Raw genomic sequence first — 21751 nt, forward strand, 5'->3', positions numbered from 1 at the left:
AAGTGAAAAGTGGAGAGTGAAAAAGTTGGTTTAAAGCTCAACATTCAGAAAATGAAGATCATGGCATCCAGTTCCATCACTTCATGGGAAATAGATGGAGAAACAGTGGAAACAGTGTCAGACTTTATTTTTCTGGGCTCCAAAATCACTGCAGATGGTGACTGCAGTCATGAAATTAAAAGACGCTTACTCCTTGGAAGGAAAGTTATGACCAACCTAGATAGCATATTGAAAAGCAGAGACATTACTTTGCCAACAAACATCCATCTAGTCAAGGCTATAGTTTTTCCTGTGGTCATGTATGGATGTGAAAGTTGGACTGTAAAGAAGGCTGAGCGCTGAAGAATTGATGCTTTTGAAGTGTGGTGTTGGAGAAGACTCTTGAGGGTCCCTTGGACTCCAGGGAGATCCAACCAGTCCATTCTGAAGGGGATCAGCCCTAGGATTTCTTTGGAAGGAATGATGCTAAGGCTGAAACTCCAGTACTTTGGCCACCTCATGTGAAGAGTTGACTCATTGGAGGGGACTCTGATGCTGGGAGGGATTGGGGGCAGGAGGAGAAGGGGATGACAGAGGATGAGATGGCGGGATGGCATCACTGGCTCAATGGACGTGAGTCTGAGTGGACTCCGGGAGTTGGTGATGGACAGGGAGGCCTGGCGTGCTGTGATTCATGGGGTCGAAAAGAGTCAGCACGACTGAGCAACTGAACTGAACTGAACTGAATGGGTCCAGATACCATGATCTTAGTCTTTTTAATATTTAGTTTTAGCCAACTCTTTCACTCTCCCCCTTCACCCTCATCAAGTGGCTCTTTAGTTCATCTTTGCTTTCTGCCATTAGAGTGGTATGATCTGCACATCTGAGATTGTTGATGTTTCTCCCACCTATCTTGATTCTAGCTTTTATAACTCATCCAGCCTGGCATTTTTGTATTGTGCTCAGCATACAGATTAAACAAACAGGGTGACAGCAGATAGCCCAGTTGTACTCCTTTTTCAATCTTGAACCAATTAGTTGTTCCATAGAATTCTAACTGTTGCTTCTTGACCCACATACTGGTTTCTCAGGAGACAGGTAATGGTCTGGTATTCACATCTCTTTAAGAATTTCCCACAATTTATTATGATCTACACAGTCTGTCATAAATTCAGTTCAGTCACTCAGTCGTGTCAGACTCTTTGAGACCCCATGGACTGCAGCACACCAGGCTTCCCTGTCCATCACCAACTCCTGGGGCTTGCTCAGACTCATGTCCATTGAGTCGGGGATGCCATCTAACCATCTCATCCTCTGTAGTCCCCTTCTCCTCCTGCCTTCAATCTTCCCCAGCATCAGGGTCTTTTCAAATGAGTCAGTTCTTCGCATCAGCTGGCCAAAGTATTGGAGTTTCAGCTTCACCCTGACAGTCTTTCCAATGAATATTCAGGGTTGATTTCCTCTAGGATTGACCGGTTGGATCTCCTTGCAGTCCAAGAGACTCTCAAGAGTCTCAACACCACACTTCAAAAGCATCAATTCTTCAGTGCTCAGCTTTCTTCACAGTCCAACTCTTACATCCATACCTGACTGCTGAAAAAACCATAGCTTTGACTAGATGGACCTTTGTTGGCAAAGTGATGTCTCTGCTTTTTAATATGTCATTTAGGTTGGTCATAACTTTTCTTCCAAAGAGCAAGTGTTTTTGAATTTCATGGCTGTAGTAACCACCTGCAGTGATTTTGGAGCCCCCCAAAATAAAGTCTGTCACTGTTTCCATTGTTTTCCCATCTATTTACCATGCAGTGATGGACGGAATGCCATGATCTTAATTTTTTGAAAGTTGAGTTTTAAGCCAACTTTTTTACTCTCCTCTTTCACTTTCAAGAGGCTCTTCAGTTTTTCTTTGATTTCTGCCATAAGGGTGGTGTCATCTGTGTATCTGAGGTTATTGATATTTCTCCCATCAATCTTGAATCCAGCTTGTGCTTCATCCAGCCTGGCACTATGTACTCTGCATATAAAGTAAAGTTTATCTTACATTATGTAAGTGCTTATGATCATCATCATGACTGTCATTCTTCAAGGCCATGTAGAACTCCAATGAAACACTGAAGTCAGATGTCACAAAATGTGATCTAAGGACGATCATCTGAAAGAGTTATCCAAAAGGCAGATTGTTGATTTCTACTCCACACCTACAGAACCAGAATCTCTGAGCGTGGAACTTGGAATATGCATTTTTCACACTCTCCATGGAATTTTTATTTATACCAAGATTAGTGAACACTCCTTATGAAACCTAAAGCTGAAATATTAAGCTCTATCCAAAACTATTCTATGTCAATTTCAATCTCCCAATTTATCCCTCCCCGTCTTACCCCTTGGTAACCATAAGTTTCTTTTTCACATCTGTAACTCTAATTCTGTTTCATAGATAAGTTCAATGGTACCCTTTTTTTATATTTCACATATAACAATATCAGATGATATTTGTTTGTCTGACTTATTTCACTCAGGGTGATAATCTCTAGGTCCATTCATGTTGCTGTAATGTTGTTATTTCATTCTTTTTTATGGATGAGTAATATTCCACTGTATATATGTATGGCATCTTCTTTATCCATTCCTCTGGGACATTTAGGTTGCTTCTAAGTTCTGGCTATCGTAAATAGTGCTGCAATGAACACTGAGGTGCATGTATATTTACCAATTATGGTTTTCTCTGGATATATGCCCAGGAATGGGATTGCTGGATCATATGGTAGCTCTGTTTTTAGTTTTCAAAGGAACTTCCGTACAGTTCTCCATAGTGGCTGTTACCAATTTACATTCCTACCAACAGTGAAGGAGGGTTCCCTTTTTTCCACACCCTCTCTAGCATTTATTGTTTGTAGATTTTTTGATGATGGCCATTCTGGCTGGCCTGAGGTGATACATTATTGTAGTTTTGATTTGTAGTTCTCTGATAATGAATGATTTTTCAAAAAGCTGTTCTAGCTATGCATTTTGCACCTTTCTCTAGAAAACTGTTCCTGAAAATGAATAGCTATAGCTTTCTGGGAAAACAGCTCTCCCCATGATCATGGTCATGGTTACCAGGATTTCCCCCAAAAGTTTCTTTCACAATATATACCTGATTGTGGTCAATAATCCTCAAGCTTCCAAAAACGTCTAAATGTTTTCACTGTAGACATCATCTCAGCACCTAGTTTTTCCTGTGTGTACCATCTCTTAATTATCTGACCTTCCGACCAATCTCACGACTGACAGAAGCTGGCAGCTATGCAATCATCTCCTCCAGTCATTTTCCTTCCTTTTTTCTTTTTTTTTTTAAGAAAAAGAATGGCTTCCTACCTGGCTCAGTGGTAAAGAAGCCGCCTGTCAATGCAGGAGATGCTGGAGATGCAGGTTTGATCCCTGGGTCAGGAAGATCTGCTGTAAAAGGGAATGGCAACTCACTTCAGTACTCTTGCCTGGAGAATCCCGGGGACAGAGGAGCCTGGAGGGCTGCCTCTATGGGGTCGCACAGAGTCAGCCACAACTGAAGCGACTTAGCAGCAGCAGCAGCAGTAGTGACTAGTACACAGCACACATAAGTAGAAAATGAGAGGCAATGAATAAAAGGGGAAATGAGTGCAGTTTTCCACTGAGAAATCACACACAAGCCAGTCTTGGGATGATGGCTGCCTGAAGATCAAATAACAATTACGTTTGGAAAATGAAATTTCAGATTATTTGGCAGTAGCTGTGGGGTCCCAGTTTTAATGATAGGTCATTGAAATTGCTTTTTTAACCACTCAGCTGAATCTTCATATGTGGGCCTTTGTCTTCGAAAAAGAGGAAATTTTGAGATTATCTAATGATGTGAATCTATTCATTTTTTTCTTCTAGGATGAGAAAGAACAACGGACTAAAGATATCATTCCTATATCCCAGGTCCTATAAGGCAAAAACTCACAGTCACCATGTTTTGATGCCAAGTGCAGCTTTTGCAGCAGTTTGAGCAGGAGTCATTCATACCAGGCATTTTGCTCAGAAAATACCTGTACCAAGGAATGGTGATATCCTTTGTGGTCACATATTACAGGATAATCCTATGTGAAGTATGTTTAGGTGTGAGTCACATTTTTTTTTAAATGCAGATTCTTGGTATATTTCTATCCATTGGCATTTGGGCTACATGGTGGAAGGGACTTTTCTAGTACTCACCTGTTAGGAAATCCATATGATACATTTCATTTTAGAATTGGTCTCTCTGTTTTATTAAGTCTGTTCATCATTTATCAAGGGGTCAGGAAGATCCCCTGGAGAAGAAAATGGCAATCCACTCCAGTATTCTTGCCTGAGAAATCTCATGGACAGAGGATCCTGATAGGCTCCAGTCCATGGCGTTGCAAAAGAGTCAGACACAACTTAGTGACTAAAATGTTATGCCGTGTATAAAACATAACAAATAAGGACAAATATACCACGGGGACTTCTAATACTCTGTAATGGGTCATATGGGAAAAGAATCTATAAACAGTGAATATATGCGTAACTGATTCACTTTGCTTTATAGCAGAAAGCAAACAACATTATAAATGAACTATACTGCAATAAAAATTTTAAAAAGAAAAAAAGAAAACATCAGTTCCAGGTCCATTGGCTAGAAATTTAATTTGGGGATGGGACCCCAGGGTAGCGGCAGTTTTAAAGGCTCACAGATAGTGAAGGACAGGGAAGCCTGGCCTGCTGCAGTCCATGGGGCTGCAAAGAGCAGGACACGACTGAGTGACTGGACAACAGGTGTTTCTAATGTAGCCAAAGTTGGGAGTCCGTCTACCCTACATATGTGTTGGTCTGCGTTCTCTGTGTCTGCTACTTCACCACCTAGCTCAGGTGTCCACGGAGGGGCATTGCTTTAACTCAAATTCGGAATGCTGCATACACAGAAGCCTGAAGGGCTGTATTTTTCAGAAGCCCCTGTATTTTTCAATTTAGACTTGCATATTTCTACTCAGTGCCTCCCGTGCGCTCCGCAAAGGGCTAAGCACTTTTGCGAATATGAAACGCCTGAGGCTCAACCAGGTGAAGAGATGTTCACGTTTCTGGTTTCGTTTGTTGCGATTCCCGCAGCGTCCGCAGAGCCTAGAACAGTGTTTGGTACGTAGTAGGCGAACTGCTTTATGCGACACTTGAAGGACAGTGACTGAATTCCAGGTAATCCTGCCTCCTTTTGAATCGTAACAACGAATCAGTGAAACGGGTTTCTATCTCTGACTTCTTGGGCCGAGACCTCCGACACCATCGGATCCGTGCCTGGAGATGACACCTAGCCGCCGGGTACCTCCTCGATTCGGTCCCACCGTTCGGTGGCCGAAAACGTGTCCTAATAAGGTTCAGTTCAGCAGCAGCCGGGATTAGCTCGGAGTCACACGAGTGGGCGTGTCCAGCCTCTCGCCTGGGCGCAGCCTCAGAGGAGAACTCACCTCCCCCCGGCCCCGCCCTATTCTCTCCCGGAGGGCGGGGCGAAGGGCAGGCTGGGAGAGGAGGCGAGTGGCGCCTGCGCGTGCGCGGTAGAGAGCTCACGGGCCGGGTGGCTGTGGCCGGCAGGGCCCTAGCGATTTGACAGAAAATGCAGGTGAGCAAGCCGGGGTTGGGGTAGGGGGCTCGATGCCTGGAGGCTGCGGCCGCTCGTTTTGTCCCTCTCGGTCCATGCGGGCGGCTGCCTGTCCTTGCCGGGCCTGTGGGAAGTGCCGGGCGCCTCAGGTTCGGAGTGGCCACGCGAGTGGAGGCCAGCGCAGGCGCAGTGCTGACGGGCGGGCGTGGTTCCGCGGGTACGCGGGCTGGGCGTGCCCGCTCCCCTCCGTGTGTCCCACCCCCGAATCTCATCTTTGAGGGTAGTTCTCCGTGAGGTCGGCTACCCTGGGCCTGTGAAGACCTCCGGATCTTACCTGACAGAGTTACTTCCTCCTTGTTAACTTTCAGAGCGAGCACCTGAATGGGTGCGTTATGAACCCCCTTCACGGATGCGGAAGCTGAGGCTCGGACAATTGGAGGGCTGAGCAGGTCGCATAACATAACCTGTGTTCTTGACCCTGCCTAGAGCTGAGTGAGGGGTTTCAACATCCTTCCCTCTCTGCCATCCAATGCTGGTGTACAGGTCGAGGTGCGTCCACTGTGGACCCTAGAGTCCAGCCTGAGGGTCCTTCTGCCCAGTTATTAATACTTTCCCTTTTAAAATGGATAAAACCAAATCCCTCAGTTTTGTTCTTTTATTGTATCAGGAATTTACTAATGCAATTTGACTAAAACCCGTGGTTCAGTTCAGTTGTTCAGTCGTGTCCGACTCTTTGCGACCCCATGGACCACAGCACGCCAGGCCTCCCCGTCCATCACCAACTCCCGGAGTCCACCCAAACCCATGTCCATTGGGTCGGTGATGCCATACAACCATCTCATCCTCTGTTGTCCCCTTCTCCTTCTGCCCTCAATCTTTCCCAGCATCAGGGTCTTTTCACATGAGTCAGCTCTTCGCATCAGGTGGCCAAAGTATTGGAGTTTCAGCTTCAGCATCAGTCCTTCCAATGAATATTCAGGACTGATTTCCTTTAAGATGGACTGGTTGGATCTCCTTGCAGTCCAAGGCACTCTCAAGAGTCTTCTCCAACATCACAATTCAAAAGCATCAATTCTTTGGCGCTCAGCTTTCTTCACAGTCCAATTCTCACATCCATACATGACCACTGGAAAAACCATAGCCTTGACTAGACAGACCTTTGTTGACAAAGTAATGTCTCTGCTTTTCAATATGCTGTCTAGGTTGGTCATAACTTTCCTTCCAAGGAGTAAGTGTCTTTTAATTTCATGGCTGCAGTCACCATTGGCAGTGATGGAAAAGTGAAAAAAAAAAAAAGATACCATGAAAATGGATGCTTTTATGAGAAAATCTCTGACTACTCAGTTTGGTCACTGTTAAAGGACCCTCCTCCAAAGGTCATTCTGCTCTCTCCTAGATCTCCCTGTGGTCTGGAATCCTGATGAACTCATCTCTGACTCAGTGGCAGAAGGGAAATGGAGTTAGTGTGGGTTTGATTGGGGCTGGAGAGGTTTGTTGTTGTTCAGTCTCTCAGTTGTGTTGGACTCTTTGTGACCCCATGGACTGCAGCAGGCCAGGCTCCCCAGTCCTTCACCACCTCTTGAAGGTTGCTCAAACTCATGTCCACTGAGTTAATGCCATACAACCATCTCATCCTCTATTGTCCCCTTCTCCTCCTGCCTTCAGTCTTTCCCAGCATCAGGGTCTTTTCCAGTGAGTCGGCTCTTCGCATCAGGTGGCCAAAGGATTGAAGCTTCAGCTTCATCATCAATCCTTCCAATGAATATTCAGGGCTGGAGAGGATGATCATCTCCAAATACAGTGTGTCTGATGAAGAGGAAATTCAGGGCTGCCCTGGCCTCCTTTGTGTTCTCTGTCCTTCAGGCTCCTGCTCAAAAATGTCGTGTCTTAAGAGGCCTTCCTGACCACCCTGTGGAAGGGATTCTGTTTGTTTCTCTTTGATATATTTCAGCAGGACTGGCTAGGGAACTGGGGGTAGAGCCTGGTTATCCCAGTGCTCTTTCCATAGCTTCCTGGTTTCATATTCCAGACCTGCCAAGACATGCCAAACCAGGGTTTGGGCAGCCGTGTTCTGGAGCTAGGAGCCCACCTTGGTATTTCTTTTTCTGATAGTTGATCCTGGTAAGTTTGACTTGTTCCATCCTGCCAGTGTCTTCCTTAATGCCATGGCTCTCCCAAGTTTGTGAGGATTAACTAGGTAGGTACAGGTCAAGAACTTTGTGGTGTCCCCAGCATGTAGGATCATCATGCTGATCAGTAAGCATCAGCTATTGACACTTCTCCATGGTGTCTCAGCTCTTCCTCTTAGCCTTGGCCTTCAGGGAATCAGTCAGGCTCTCTTCCTTCTGATTTTCTTGCAGCCACTCAGGACTTTGGAATACTCTATATCTTGTACACGGGCCCTTTGCACAGGCCCTTCTGCCTGGAAAGTAATTTCCAAAATTTTCACTCCTCTGGTTCCCTCTCACCCTCCAGTCACAGTTAAATGTTGCCTCGTCTGAGAGAACGTCTTTACCCATCCTGTGGACTGCACACCGCCTGAAAGTCTAGCTCAGCAGCCTGGTCATTGCATTTGTCATAACGTATAATCTATTTCTTTGTGTATTTAATTACTCACTATTTCTTTCTCTCACCTGTAAAACTGGTGACTTTGGCATTCCTCGTGCTTCCCTACCATCTAGTACAATCATTACGTATAGTAGGTACTTAATAAATATCTGTTGAACAAATCACTCTGAGTCATTAATGAAAATTGACCAGAAGCCAGGTCAGAGCCTTGCCATCATCGTGGATGTCAGTCTTGACGTCATAGCCTGATTTTTACCCTAAGACAAGAAGATTGGAACAGGGGTTGTATGTCTTTTGACACATTCCCAGAAATAGACCTCAGAATAATTGGTGTGAAATCCCCTTCTTACCACTTTCCCATTTGGACCCTTGTCCAACATGCGCCCTCCACAGTGGACTTGGCCCTCACAGTACCCTTGGTTCACCTCCTCTAGGACCCCAACGCAGACACCGAGTGGAATGACATCTTACGCAAAAAAGGCATCTTGCCTTCAAAGGAAGATTTGAAAGATCTGGAGAAGGAGGCAGAAGAAGAGGAGCAGCGGATCCTCCAGCAGTCCATTGGTGAGCTTACCTGTGTTTGTGATTCTGTGTCTGTCTGCTTAGGAAACCCTTGGCAAGCCTCTAACTGCTTCAGTAGAAGGATCCTCTGAGTGAGAGTTGGGAGCAGGGATTGAAGTGCTGGGCTGAACACTGCCTCTGGGCCCTCCAGCAGGGCATCTCTGGCTTCATCTTCCTGGGCCATAGAACTGGGGGCACTTCAGAGGCTCCCTCCATCTCCACAGTTCCTACTCTGTGTCTTTCTTCAGGGTTATCAGCACGTGATAACTCTGAAGAAAATATTTCTGAGTCTCCACCTTTTGGTGGAGTGATGCAGATTAGTTAATGTCATGGAAATCTGCCCAGAAGTTTTTACTGTTTGTAGTCTCCCGAGAAAGCAAAAAAGTGAAGTCACTCAGTCGTATCTGACTCTTTGCAACCCCATGGACTGTAGCCCACCAGGCTCCTCCTTCCTTGGGATTTTCCAAGCAAGAATACTGGAGTGGATTGCCATTTCCTTCTCCAGGAGATCTTCCCAACCCAGGGATTGAACCCGGGTCTCCCGCATCGTAGGCAGACGCTTTACCGTCTGAGCCACCAGGGAAGTCATAGTCTCCTGAGTGTATGCTTTATCTTTGTGGTTGGATTGGGAATATGAAAATAACTTGATTCGGGGAAACATAAGATGCTTGTGGTGTATGCGGTCTAAGGTCTTTGTCACAGGTAGGTATACCAATTGAATTGGAATCCCTTGCGGTGCTTGTCAAAAAAACAAGCAAACAAACAAAACACAACAGCGCACAGTCCCTACTGAATCAGAATCTCTGGGGGAAGGCCAGGAATGTGCATATTAAGCCAGTGCCTCAGAGAGTTTCTGATTCACACCAAAGTTTGAGAACCGTTGATCACAGGAGCTAGGACTTCTGTCCCATGTTGACATGTTAGGGCTGATTTAGAGGAGAATTGATTACACAGCGTTTATCCAGCAAGTGTAATAAATTCTATCCAGTTACTGAAGGACTGCTGTGCGCTGTGTGTTTTCTAGGCGCTGGGGCTTTATCTGTGTGTGGGCCAGCCAAAACACCCTATCCTCTTGGAGCTTACGTTCCAATGGAGGAGACAGACAGTAAATGATACATGAGTGAAATATAGGAAAATAAGGCAGGAAAGGGTTGGAGGAGAAAGTGAAAGTCGCTCAGTTGTGTCCAACTCTTTGTGACCCCATGAAATGTAGTCTGCCAGGCTCCTCTGTCCATAGAATTGTCCAGGCAAAATACTGGAGTGGGTAGCCGTTCCCTTCTCCAGAGGATCTTCCCAACCCAGTGATCGAACCCAGGTCTCCCTCATTGCAAGTGGATTCTTTACCATCTGAGCCACCAGAAAAGCCCTGGTGGGTATAAGGTTGGAGGAGGGGTGGGTATAATTCTAGAGGGTCAGAGAGGGCCTCATTGGGAGTGACATTTGAGTAGACCTGAGGGAGGCAAATGAGCAAGTGGGAAGCATGTTGGAGGATATGCCAGGAGGCCAGGGGGACTGGGAGACAGAAACAGGAGATTCAGAACAGGCAGGGGTCAGACATTTAGGACATTCTAGCTTCTAGTGTGGACCTTGGCTGCGATGTCTAATGAGGTGGGCATCATTGGAGGTTTGAACAGAGGAGGGACGTGCCCTCTGTGTTGACAGCACCTTCCTGTTGTTGTCTTACTGAGTGTGGACTGTCGGGGCAGGGCAGGAGGTGGGGACCCCAGGTGAAACGACGGCAGTGGTGCCCTTGGCAAGTGATGCCATTGGCTTGGACCAGAGTAGTGGGTGGAAGTGGCCAGATCTGGGTGTGTTTTGAAGGTAGGACTGACGGGATTTGCTTATGGATCCTGTGATGGGTGTGAGAGCAAGTAAGGCAAAGATGTCTGCAAGGCTCTGGGCTTGAGTGGCCAGAAGGATGGAGTCACCACCTGAGATGAGCAGGGCTTGGGCAGGAGCAGGTTTGGAGGTGAAGATCAGGAACTCGATTTAAGACGTAGTCACTTTGAGATTTCTTATTAGACAAATACAGATGGTAGGTGAGCAGTTGGGAATGTTTTCTTAAATCAGAAATAAGGGTTAGAGGCATACATTTGGGAGTTGTCAGCATGTCAGTGGGTTTTAAAGCTGTGAGATACAGTCACCAAGGGAGCGGGTACAGGTGAGGAAGGAAAGGAGTCCAGTCAACAGAGGGTCCAGGAGAGGGGCCAGGAGGGAGGAGAAAAAGAGGCCAGAGGAAGATGGACTTTCAGAGAGGAGGCAGTGATGGATTAGGCCAAATATGCTCATCGGTTGAGAAAAGAGGTCATTACTGACTTTGGTAAGAGCAGGTTTGGGTCATGTTAGGGTGGGAGTCAGGGGACAAAAACCTGATTGGATGTCAAGAAGCAAGAGTCTTTATGGCAATAAAAACAAAATACAGATTTTTACAGCCATTGATAAAAAAGAGAAGCGAGAGCTGCCTACCACTCACAAGAGAAGACCAGGTGATAATCCCTTTACCTCTAGCAAAGGTGTGCTGGGGAGGACCCCAGAGGGTATCCCACCTTCTTGGAGGCATGAGAACTGTTACATACCTGTCCCTGAGCATCAGGGACTTGCAGATCAGGCCACTTGAGCTCAGGCTAATACACCTCTCTCCTTTTATAAATTTGGGAAACTTTCCTGTTTGTATCCTTCTCGTTGTGTTAATGTAAGAGAGCCAGGCTGGCTGATCTTTTAAACATGCTCTCCCATTCTTAGTTACCGTGTAACACCTTGGATGTGTGCCTGCGTTCTAAGTTGCTTTAGTCATGTCCAACTGTTGGTGACCCCACGGACTATAGCCCACCAGGCTCCTCTGTTCATGGGATTCTCCAGGCAGGAATACTGGACTGGGTTGCCGTGCCCTTCTCCAGGGGGTCTTCCCGACCCAGGGATTGAACTCACATCTCTAAACATTCTGCTTTGGCAGATGAGTTCTTTACCGGTAGTGTAACACCTTAACTACTTTTTATTTTGGTTTTGATGGGCTAGGGGCCTTTTGGTATTGCATGCACTCCTTTAGGAGAAAAGTGAAGGAGAAAAGACCCAAAATGCATCTTCATTCATCTTTTACATTTTTGGTTTTTCACCAACTCAATGACATTCAGTGAAAACATATGAAGACATGACTTTGGAAGAACTGGAGGATAATGAAGACGAATTTAATGAGGAAGACGAACGTGCAATTGAAATGTACAGGTTAGTGCCACCCAGAGGGACTGCTTGGTTTTTCTTGAGGCACTGTAATGTGCGTCCTCTGAAATAAACCTGGCACATAAGTAAGTAAACCTGGACCTTTACGGTTTGCCGTGTGACAGGGGTGTGTGCGAGCGCGTGTGTGTAAGATGTCTCTCTCCTCCTCCTGTCGTGCAGGCAGCAAAGGCTGGCCGAGTGGAAAGCGACCCAACTGAAGAACAAATTTGGAGAGGTTTTGGAAATCTCTGGAAAGGATTATGTTCAAGAAGTTACCAAAGCTGGTGAGGGCTTGTGGGTCATCCTGCACCTTTACAAACAAGGGTGAGCTGATCTGATGTGTGTGTGTGCGCGTGCTCAGTCTCTCAGTCATGTCTGATTCTCTGTGACCCCACGGACTGTAGCCTGCCAGGCTTCTCTGTCCATGGGATTTCCCAGGCAAGAATACTGCAGTGGGCTGCCATTTCCTTCTCCAGGGGAATCTTCCTGACCCAGGGATCAAACCTGCAAGTCCCGTGTCTCCTGCTTTGTCAGGGGGTGTTCTTTACTTCTGAGCCACCTGGGAAGCCCTGATGCCTGTCTTTAAATATTAATTTGAATTTATGTCTTGAACATCTCAGGCTTACTTCACACCAGAGGGTTTTTTTTTAACTAATGTTTTATGTGTTTTTGCAGATTTGCCCAAATGTTATTGTCTAATTTTTGTCTTAGGACTTTCAGATTAATATATGTGACTAATACAAGTGGCTTTATTAAATTGTAGCAGAACAGACTTTTTTAAATTGTGAATGAATTCCTCAATCACTCGTCCCTCTGAGAAAACTCCAGCGTCTCACGACTCCGTGTCGTGAGTCACTCTCCTCGATGGCGCGGGTGACCTTTGTGAGCATTGTCCATGGCGAGTGGTGCAGAGAGCCCCTAGCGCCTCACCTTCAGTTTTGCTCCCTCCGTGTGGAGTCCAGTGCTTGTGTAGGAGTTCCTTTCAAGCAAGAAGTGCATTCTGAATCACACATTCTAAGCCTTGGATGGTCTCTCCTTTAGAAAAGCAAGACAATTATCTTTTACAGTGGAGCTGCTTTTCTGACTTACTCGGTCAAATTAAATTGCACTTTGGCTTTTGAACACTTTGCCCAAACCTATTAGAAAATTTTTAAACACCGTCTGTTCATCTTGGCTGGAGTAGTAGCAGCACTTGTGAAGTTGTCATGAGGTTTTCTATGGGGCATTAGGGCGGCTGAGGTTTACTGTACGCAGACGCAAACTCACAGTTGCTCCTCTTTATTTCACAGGATTCCCCTCTGTGCCCTGATAAATCAGCACTTGAGTGCACTCGCCAGGAAGTTTCCTGATGTCAAGTTTATCAAAGCCATTTCAACCACCTGCATACCCAATTACCCTGATAGGAATCTGCCCACGGTATTTGTGTACCTTGAAGGTGACATCAAGGCTCAGTTTATCGGACCTCTGGTGTTTGGTGGCATGAACCTGACTTTGGACGGTAAGGACTCTTCCACACGTGAGGGATGGGGAGGGAGTGCATCTGCTGTTAAGGGTGCCTGTTTCCTAGACGCAGGTGGGATGACTTGTCATAGAGTCACCTTTGTCCCGTGTGAATGATTGTGAAAAGGGAAGAACATTGAATCTGTCATCTTAGATGAGTCATTGGGAGCAATTACAACTGGACTCTCAGTAAAAGAGGGCACAGTGGATTTTAAAATATTTGATATTATTGTCTGTGCTGTTTTACTTGTCCCTATAGTTGAATATGTTTGTTTTTTAGTTATAACTCAAGAGCACATCATTCATTTCTTATTTAATTCACCCACATTTATTAGTGACAGATGTTTATATGTAAATATACATAAATATATGTAAATTTATACATATATAAGTCTCTATAAAAATTTTTTTTCAGTTAAAAGGAAGCTTTTAAATGAAAAGTTTATTTAATTCTGCCTCTTAACTCCTAAAGGATATATCTTTTATTTTTTTCTACTTGTGAAAAAGGAGGTATTAAAATACATATGCACACATAATATGTGGGAGAGAAGCTGAGGCCTATGAGCTTCCTACTAGGTCAGATTCTTTATCTCTTTAGTGCAGTGATATGTCCAACTATGCTTTAGTTAGTAGCCTTTAAAAACATATGTTAAAATATGACTTCATATTCTACTTTATATAACTATATAAGATATTCAACTGGGAAACGTGTGAACAGATACATAGATGCATATATATATCAGTTTTGCTTTATTCCAATGTTCAAAGGTATATGATATTTCAAACTAAGTATGTGTTTTGCCTCTTATTTTGATCTTTGAACATAGCATTAGGGGAGAGAGATAGGTATACAATAATAATTATAGTCTTTGTTTCTAGAAAAAGTCTCATTTGTAGGCCAGGCTCCATGGAATTCTCCAGGCAAAAATACTGGAGTGGGTTGCCATTCCCTGCTCCAGGGGATCTTCGCAACTCAGGGATTGAACCGGGGTCTCCTGCATTGCTGGCAGATTCTTTACTGTCTGTCTGAGCCACCAGGAAAGCCCCATATAAATGAACATTAACATTAAATACACTCACGCACATGCATGTACGTGTGAATCTAAATACATCCTTAAGAATCAGAAATCCTAAGAATTTTTTTTTGAGAAATTTATTGAATTTTTTTTGTCATTGAACGAAGATACCTAGAGCTGAAAATACTGATGCTGTTCATCTCCGTGGAACACTGAATTAATGTGATTTCAGTAAAATTGGTTTTCAGATTTTTAAAAAAATATGTTGGGCTGCACTGGATCTTAGTTGTAGCATTCAAGGTCTAGTTCACTGATTGGGGATCAAACCCAGGCCCCTTGCATTGGGAGCTTGGAGTCTTAACCACTAGACCATCAGGGAAGTTCCTGGTTTTCAGATTTTAATAGAAGTTTCCTAATTAGTAGAGCATCAGTTTAAACCAGACTGTTTGGTGTAGAATCTTTCTGACAGTCTCTCACTCCTGCCTGGGTAGAAACATATATCACTTGATTTTGCTTCACAGTGTCTCACACCAATGTGGATTTTCACTGATTATAAGAGGGTCAAATATAGGATACTTTTGCCACCTGATGCGAAGAGCTGACTCATTGGAAAAGACCCTGATGCTGGGAAAGATTGAGGGCAGGAAGAGAAGGGGACCACAGAGGATGAGATGGTTGGATGGCATCACCGACTCAATGGACGTGGGTTTGGGCGGACTCCGGGAGTTGGTGATGGACAGGGAGGCCTGGTGTGCTGCAGTTCATGGGGTCACAAAGAATCGGACATGACTGAGCGACTGAACTTAACTGAAAATATAGGAGCTAAGCCTTTAATCACTGATTCTTTTTTTTCTGACACTTTTAAGAATTATTACTACTTGGAACAAATGTATCAATCCTAGCATGTCATCATACATTGAGCCTTTGACTCTAATAGGTTGAGATATTGGACATTAGCTTTAAGAATTTCCTTTTGCTAAATAAAATTGGATTTAATAATTACATTGCCAGCAAGACTGTGAAAAGTATTTTCTTAATATATTTCATGCTGATTTCTTTCCTGGGACATTGTGTAAGCCAAGAAGCTAGCTGTGAGAAGATGGGTTTAGTCCTTGGGTTTTTATTAGTTATCCTGGAGGTTCAAATGTATGTAATATTTCATCTCATTTTATGAAAAGTTTCTGCAGGTGTTTTTTTTTCCTTCTTAAGGGTCTGATTTTTTTTTTTCCCTTTCTTCCAGGTACCTTATAATTATGACCCTCAAATTGTCATCAAGTGTGGATGGTCATAGTTTCTGCTTAGAAAAACACTGTGGCTTGAGGTTCCCACTCAGGCTGAATCTTAGGCAATTTGCTTTTTCTTTATCATGCAGAGTTGGAGTGGAAGTTGTCTGAGTCTGGAGCCATCAAGACGAGCTTGGAGGAGAACCCCAAGAAGCCCGTGGAAGACGTGCTGCTGTCTGCGGTGCGGTGCTCTGTCCCTGCCAGGAGGGACAGCGATTCTGAGGATGACTGAGGCCGTGGCCCTGGTAACCTGCTGAACTTTCCCAATGGGATACAGCATCTGAACTTTTTTTAAAAAAGGAAAAAGTAGGAACGTATACTGTGTTTTTTTTAGTCCTTTATATTACGTTCTGAATCTCATAGATCTCAGAAATAATCATTGCTGGGAATCCTTTTAAATTTCTGGGGACTCTCTTTTTAAATTAATAGTATTTCCTTAAGAAAAAAATAAAAGCCAGATATTAGTTTGGCAGATGTCTATGTTTTCCTCGCTTATATTTTAGGTCAGCTGTAAGACTATTCACTATTCGTTCACATAAAACTATTAAAAAAGAAATAAAAATTTTTTTTTAAAATAATGTGAGTAAATTATACAGTGGAAAATGGCAAGCTAAGCTTTGAATTTATATTATTATTTGTTTTTATTTTTTTATAGAGCTAGCAATAAGATTATTAACTCAAAGGAATGATTGCTAGGAAGAAGTATTAATATTTATCCTGCTTAGAAGAAATAGCCAATAATTTTTTGAAATACTGTCTTATCAAAGTCTAAAAGATTAGGCTTATCAAACTAAAAGATTCCAATTTACTGCCATTTGGGGTCAAATAGTTTTTCTAGTTAAGATAATTTTTTTGTTTTCAGGCTGTTGAGATGTGAGCTAATCTCAATTACTGTAAAAGGTGTCACCTGAGACTCTTTTTTGGAAATAAATAGATATAAGCACACACAGAGATAGCCAAAGTGTATCTCAATCAGTCAGTAAAAAACATAACAAAATGTTTTCTGAACCAGAATCCTCTTAGCATTTACCACTTCTCGTCAAATTGACATTAACAGAATAATCAGGGGGACTGTTGTTCCCTTATACTTGTGTTGAGTAATGTTGTGCTCACTACACCACACATAGCAAAGACTCCTGGTTTGAATCTTTAAAAAATATGGATCAGCGAGGACACAGAGTTCCTTCAGATTATTGGGTTTTTTTTTTTTTTTTTTGCTATCATTCAGAAAGAAACAAGCAGCTGTGACCCATGTGATCTGTCAGAAGTATCTGCATTACTGACTTTATTTTTATATACATGTGAGAGCCAACACTTCTGATGGAAACTTCAAGAAATCCTTGAAGGATTTCTCATGGAATTTTAATTGCAAGGTGGAAATAAGCTTGGTCAGGCCTGTCACTCATCTGCTGGTCCCATGGCTTAGATTTTCTGTTGTCAGCAGAGTGAAGTGCAGTGGGGAAGGTGTGACTGCCATGTTGGTCAAGAGCTGCGGTGCGTACTCTTTCCCCAGGGGAGAGGTGTGTATGAACGTGGCAGGCCTCATTCCACTGAGGAGCCCATTCAGGGTGTCATTCTCAACATACGCTATACCACTTTGATCTTTGTTCCTGTGACATCTTTCGTTCATGCCAGACTAAGGTGTTGAGTTTGTGCTCAAAGGCTCAGGTGACTTGGTTCATGCTCCCTGTCTGGACATACAGCTCCCAGACCCCAGAAAGCTGTTTAGTCGTGCTGACTGAACTTGACTTAAAAATGCAGAGAAAGAACAGCATCTTTGTCCTAATATTAGAATTGTAATTTTGAACCTAACCTGCAAATTTCTACAGGTTGGTTAGTTCTGGGAGACTTCCCCGTATTCCTTACCATTAACTCCTGTTTCATTTGGAGCGTTTGTGATGTGATGGAGATGATACAGCTTGGTTCTGAAGCACTGAGTTTGTCTCAGTCCACAGCAGAAACACACAGTGACCAGGGAAAACCGGCAAGAAAGATCTCGACAGTCTGTCTTCTGGTGTTGGGAGGGAACAGTTATGGGGAAGGGGTGTTGAGCAGGTGCTAGGTCACCCTTTCTATAGTGATATTGGTGAGAAATGTTTTCAGGAAGTTGGGGTGGTAAGTAGTTTGGGAGAAGTAACTTAATAAGACTGTAGACTCACCCCTTGGTATCCGTGATAGTTGGCTCCAGGGCCCCATGGGGCATCTGCAGATGCTCAGGTCCTTGCAGCCAGCTCTCCATGTCATCAGTCCATGGTTTGTTGGACCTGCAGATGTGGAACCAGCAGACACAAATCCGCTGCTGTGCTGTGCTGTGCTGAGTTGTGTCCGACTCTGTTACCCATGGACTATAGCCCACCAGGCTGCTCTGTCCACTGGAGTGGGTTGCCATTTCCTCCTCCGGGGATCTTTCCAACCCAGCGATCCAACCCATGTGTCGTGTCTGCCCTGCATTGGCAGATGGGTTCTTTACTGCTGAGCCACCTGAGAAGCTGACTGTAATCAAATACAGTTGATTTTTCCTAGTTTTCCTTATTTTGTAGAGAAGAAAAAGGATAGAGTTAGGATGTACACAACAACCTTATTGCAAACCTAAATTTATAGCCCCCTGTCCTGACATTGCCACAACAGTGGCTTCCTGGGGCGTCTTCTTTCCAAAGTGCCTCAGAGAACTCGTCTTGCATGCAGCAGACACTTTGTGAGAGACAGAAAGGGCTTAGAAGGGGGTCCTTCATCCCTAATGCCTCAGTTTTTCACCATTTATTGCCTCCAGCTTTAAATTTACTTTTCTTATATAACAAGCCCCAATTTTGCCAATGCAGTTTTCAAGTACAACGGGCCATATGTGTTGTGACTGGGTTGCCTATTTTAGAAACATGTTCTGTGAAAGTGCTTTTGTCCTCCTTGTGAAACCAGCTGTTACTCATAAACAAACACAACCTTTTAAACAGGTGGGTTTCGCCTGTCGCGTTCCTGATGTGTATATTCACTTTAGCCTAGGGTCCCAGCTTTCCGCCCTCTGCACGCTGCCCCAACTCGCTGACCGCACAAGGGACCTGTCACTTGTGTGCTGCTAGGAGTTCCCTGGGTCTATTCTCACCGCCCATCCCTGCAGCAGCCTCGTCTTTGTGCATTCAGTGTCCAGTGAAGATGGGTCTGCCTTCCACGGCCAAGCTGTCCTTCTATACTTTTGACCCTATTTTCTCCCACATTCTTTCAGGACTTTGTTCCAGTAAATTACTGCCTTATCTCAGTCTCTCCCTTGATGTGGGGCCTCAGGCTGTAAGTGTTGGGATTGGTAATAAGAGACTGCTCCCTGCCTGTCAAGGACCAGGATTCTCCAACTCTGCTCCAGCAGCTAAAGGATTAAACTCCCAGCCTCCGTTGGAGCTGCGGGTTGCCAGAGGCAGGTGGGCAGAAGTTGGCTGGGAGTCCTGGGCACACTTCTTGGGCAGGGGAGCTGCTGTAGATGTGACTGCAGCCTACCTGTGCTGTAGGGTCTGCATACAGAGCCAGAGCATTGAGGGTGGTATTTTTGATGATGTTGTGGAGCCTCTGTAGCCCGGCTCCCACCTGCCCTCCCTGGACTCTTTACTGGGAAAGAAGTAGCTTTCACCGTGGCCTCTTTTAGAAGCAGTTTATGCATCTCCTGCTAAAGCCCCCTGCCCATTGTCTGTCAAAACCACAACTGTCCTAGCTTTCTGCTCCCCGCTTTCAGGTTGCTAAACAAAGCAGAGCATTGTGTTCCCGGCCTCTGTGTCATCATCATCATCGCCCTTCGGAACTTCATGAGCCAGACCAGGACTTCCACTTTCGCCTGAGAAAGACCAGATACTCTGAACAGCTACCACCCACCTGGCAGTAACTCAAAATTGTTTCTTTAATGTTCATAAATGTATGGCTGAGCTGTCAAGAAAGGAATCCATTCTCTGAGGCAAAAAACGATGTGAAAACAAAACTGAAGAAAGACAAGCGAGCCCTCATCTCATGTACCCCCCGGAGCACCTACCAAGTCTTGGTGACACTGAGCACCTATGAGATTGAACTTGGGGGGTTAGGAGGTAAGCCTTCAGGGAGGCCCCCTTGTAAACAGCTGGACTTCAGTCTTGTGGGGAGCTGGCACTAGTTGGAAAGGAAAACAGTCCCCCTCTGAAGTCACTTACACACCTTCCCTCCTGTGGATTTGAGTTCTCATGGTACCTGTGGTCTAAGCATTTCCCATGTGAAATTCTTAAACAGGTCCCGTTGTAATGGCCCTGAGACCAAGGTCAGAGCAACTGTATATGCACATGAGAACTCGGCTTTAATTTAGCACTCGACACTCTCCACAGGAACATGAGCTGAGAGTCATAAATCACAGGATGCCTCAAATAAGGCATCTCATATGAAACCCAGCAGAAAAGAGTGCAATCTTCCTGCAAGGAGTTAAGAGTAGTAGAATTTTCAAGACCAAAATATGAGCACATTTAATAGTTGTAAATAAGTAAAAGAGTAAAGAAGGGTTGCTTATATAAGTCCCTTATAAAAATAACTAATGGAAGAAAGAATTAATAAACTGGAAAGTAGAACCAAATAATTACCCATAGGCAGCACACAGAGACAAGTAGGTGGAAATAGACGTTAGATTAAGGGATGTGGAGGAGTGGTGAGAGTGTCTAACACGTCACTTGCAATTTTAAAAAGCGTATTAGAAATAAGTAACATTTGGAAAGATGAAGGTAGAATTTCCAGAACTGATGAAAGGAATCAACCTTCAGATGCAGAAAGCTATACAAATTTCAACTGAGTTAAATGAAGTAAATCCACACCTCCATGTGTGTAGTGAAACTAGAATATGGGAAAAATTTGTAACACAGTTGGAAAAGTCAGATTACCTGTAACAGCAAAGTAAGGCTCACTATCTTCTCAGCAGTACATTGGTGAGAGCCAGAAGACTGTAATAGTATCTGTGGGCTACAAGGACGCAGCAACAAAAACTATCAACTAAATTGTTAACACCCAGTGAGGCTCTATTTTTTAAACTTTTATATTGGAGTATAGCCAATTAACAATGTTATGATAGTTTCATGTGGACAGAAAAGGGACTCAGCCATACATATGCATGTGTCCATTCTCCCCTAAATTCCCCTTTCATCCAGGTTGCCACATAACTTAATGAGGCACTATTTTAGGAGTGAAGATGTCATCAAAAGACTTCATTAAAGGAAATTTAGAGGATTTACTTTGTGCAGAAAGACAGGGATGAAAGCTCTGAGATTCAGGAAAGCATAGTGACCAAAAAAACACTTACGGTTAAATCTGAATGAGCATTAACTTTACAGAACAATACAAATGATGTCTTGTTTATGACATTAAGATGAAATGGAACTGAAAAAATAGGACAAATTAGCACAGAAATTGAAGGGGGCTTCATTGGAGTGTAAATGTTCTTAGATCCTTAAAAAGCATTCAAGAGGTTGGCAAAAATATGGTTAAAAACATTCAAATAACAGTAAAAATTTTTACATAATTTTAAAGTAGTGTGTCTGAGGGTGCTCAGTTAATTCAGTAAAAAGCCTAGATTGAAGAATGAAAAGAAAAGGTAGAACCATAGAAAGTCCAAAGGTGCTAGAATCTAAACAGTGAGCACAATAAACGTAAATGGTGATGCTAATAGTGCTTGTCACCATATGACCTGCGTGTTTCCCCAACTCACGGAAACTTATGTCCATACGAAAACACAAGTGTTTATGGCAGCTGTGTTTATAATGGCCAAAACTCACAACAACCAAAGTGTCTATCCGTAAATAAATGTGTAAACAAATTGTAATTGATATAATGGAATGTAATTCAGCGATGAAATGAGCTACCAAGCCACAAAATCCACGGGTGCTAAATGAAATAAGCCAGTCTGAAAAGACTGTTGATTTTATGATTGTAATTATAAGACACTCTAGAGAAAGCAAAACTGGAGATGTTAAGAAAATCCATGGGGAAGAGGAGGGAAAGGTAGGGAGTGTGGGATTGACATGTACTCACCTCTGTGT

General features: G+C 43.9%; 1 protein-coding gene across 1 annotated transcript; it reads left to right on the top strand.

Annotated features, from left to right (window-relative positions):
- Positions 1–5497: 5497 nt before the first annotated feature.
- Positions 5498–16683, top strand: PDCL3 (phosducin-like 3). Its single transcript, XM_010829644.1, has 6 exons — positions 5498–5605; positions 8587–8716; positions 11845–11935; positions 12110–12253; positions 13219–13427; positions 15818–16683. Exons 1-6 carry the CDS (start codon positions 5600–5602, stop codon positions 15958–15960), a joined length of 723 nt encoding a protein of 240 aa, XP_010827946.1. The 5' UTR covers positions 5498–5599; the 3' UTR covers positions 15961–16683.
- The last annotated feature ends 5068 nt before the right edge of the window (positions 16684–21751 follow it).

The sequence above is a fragment of the Bison bison genome, unplaced genomic scaffold (genome assembly GCF_000754665.1).
Source record: "Bison bison bison isolate TAMUID 2011002044 unplaced genomic scaffold, Bison_UMD1.0 scf7180017864508, whole genome shotgun sequence".
NCBI classification, from domain to species: domain Eukaryota; kingdom Metazoa; phylum Chordata; class Mammalia; order Artiodactyla; family Bovidae; genus Bison; species Bison bison.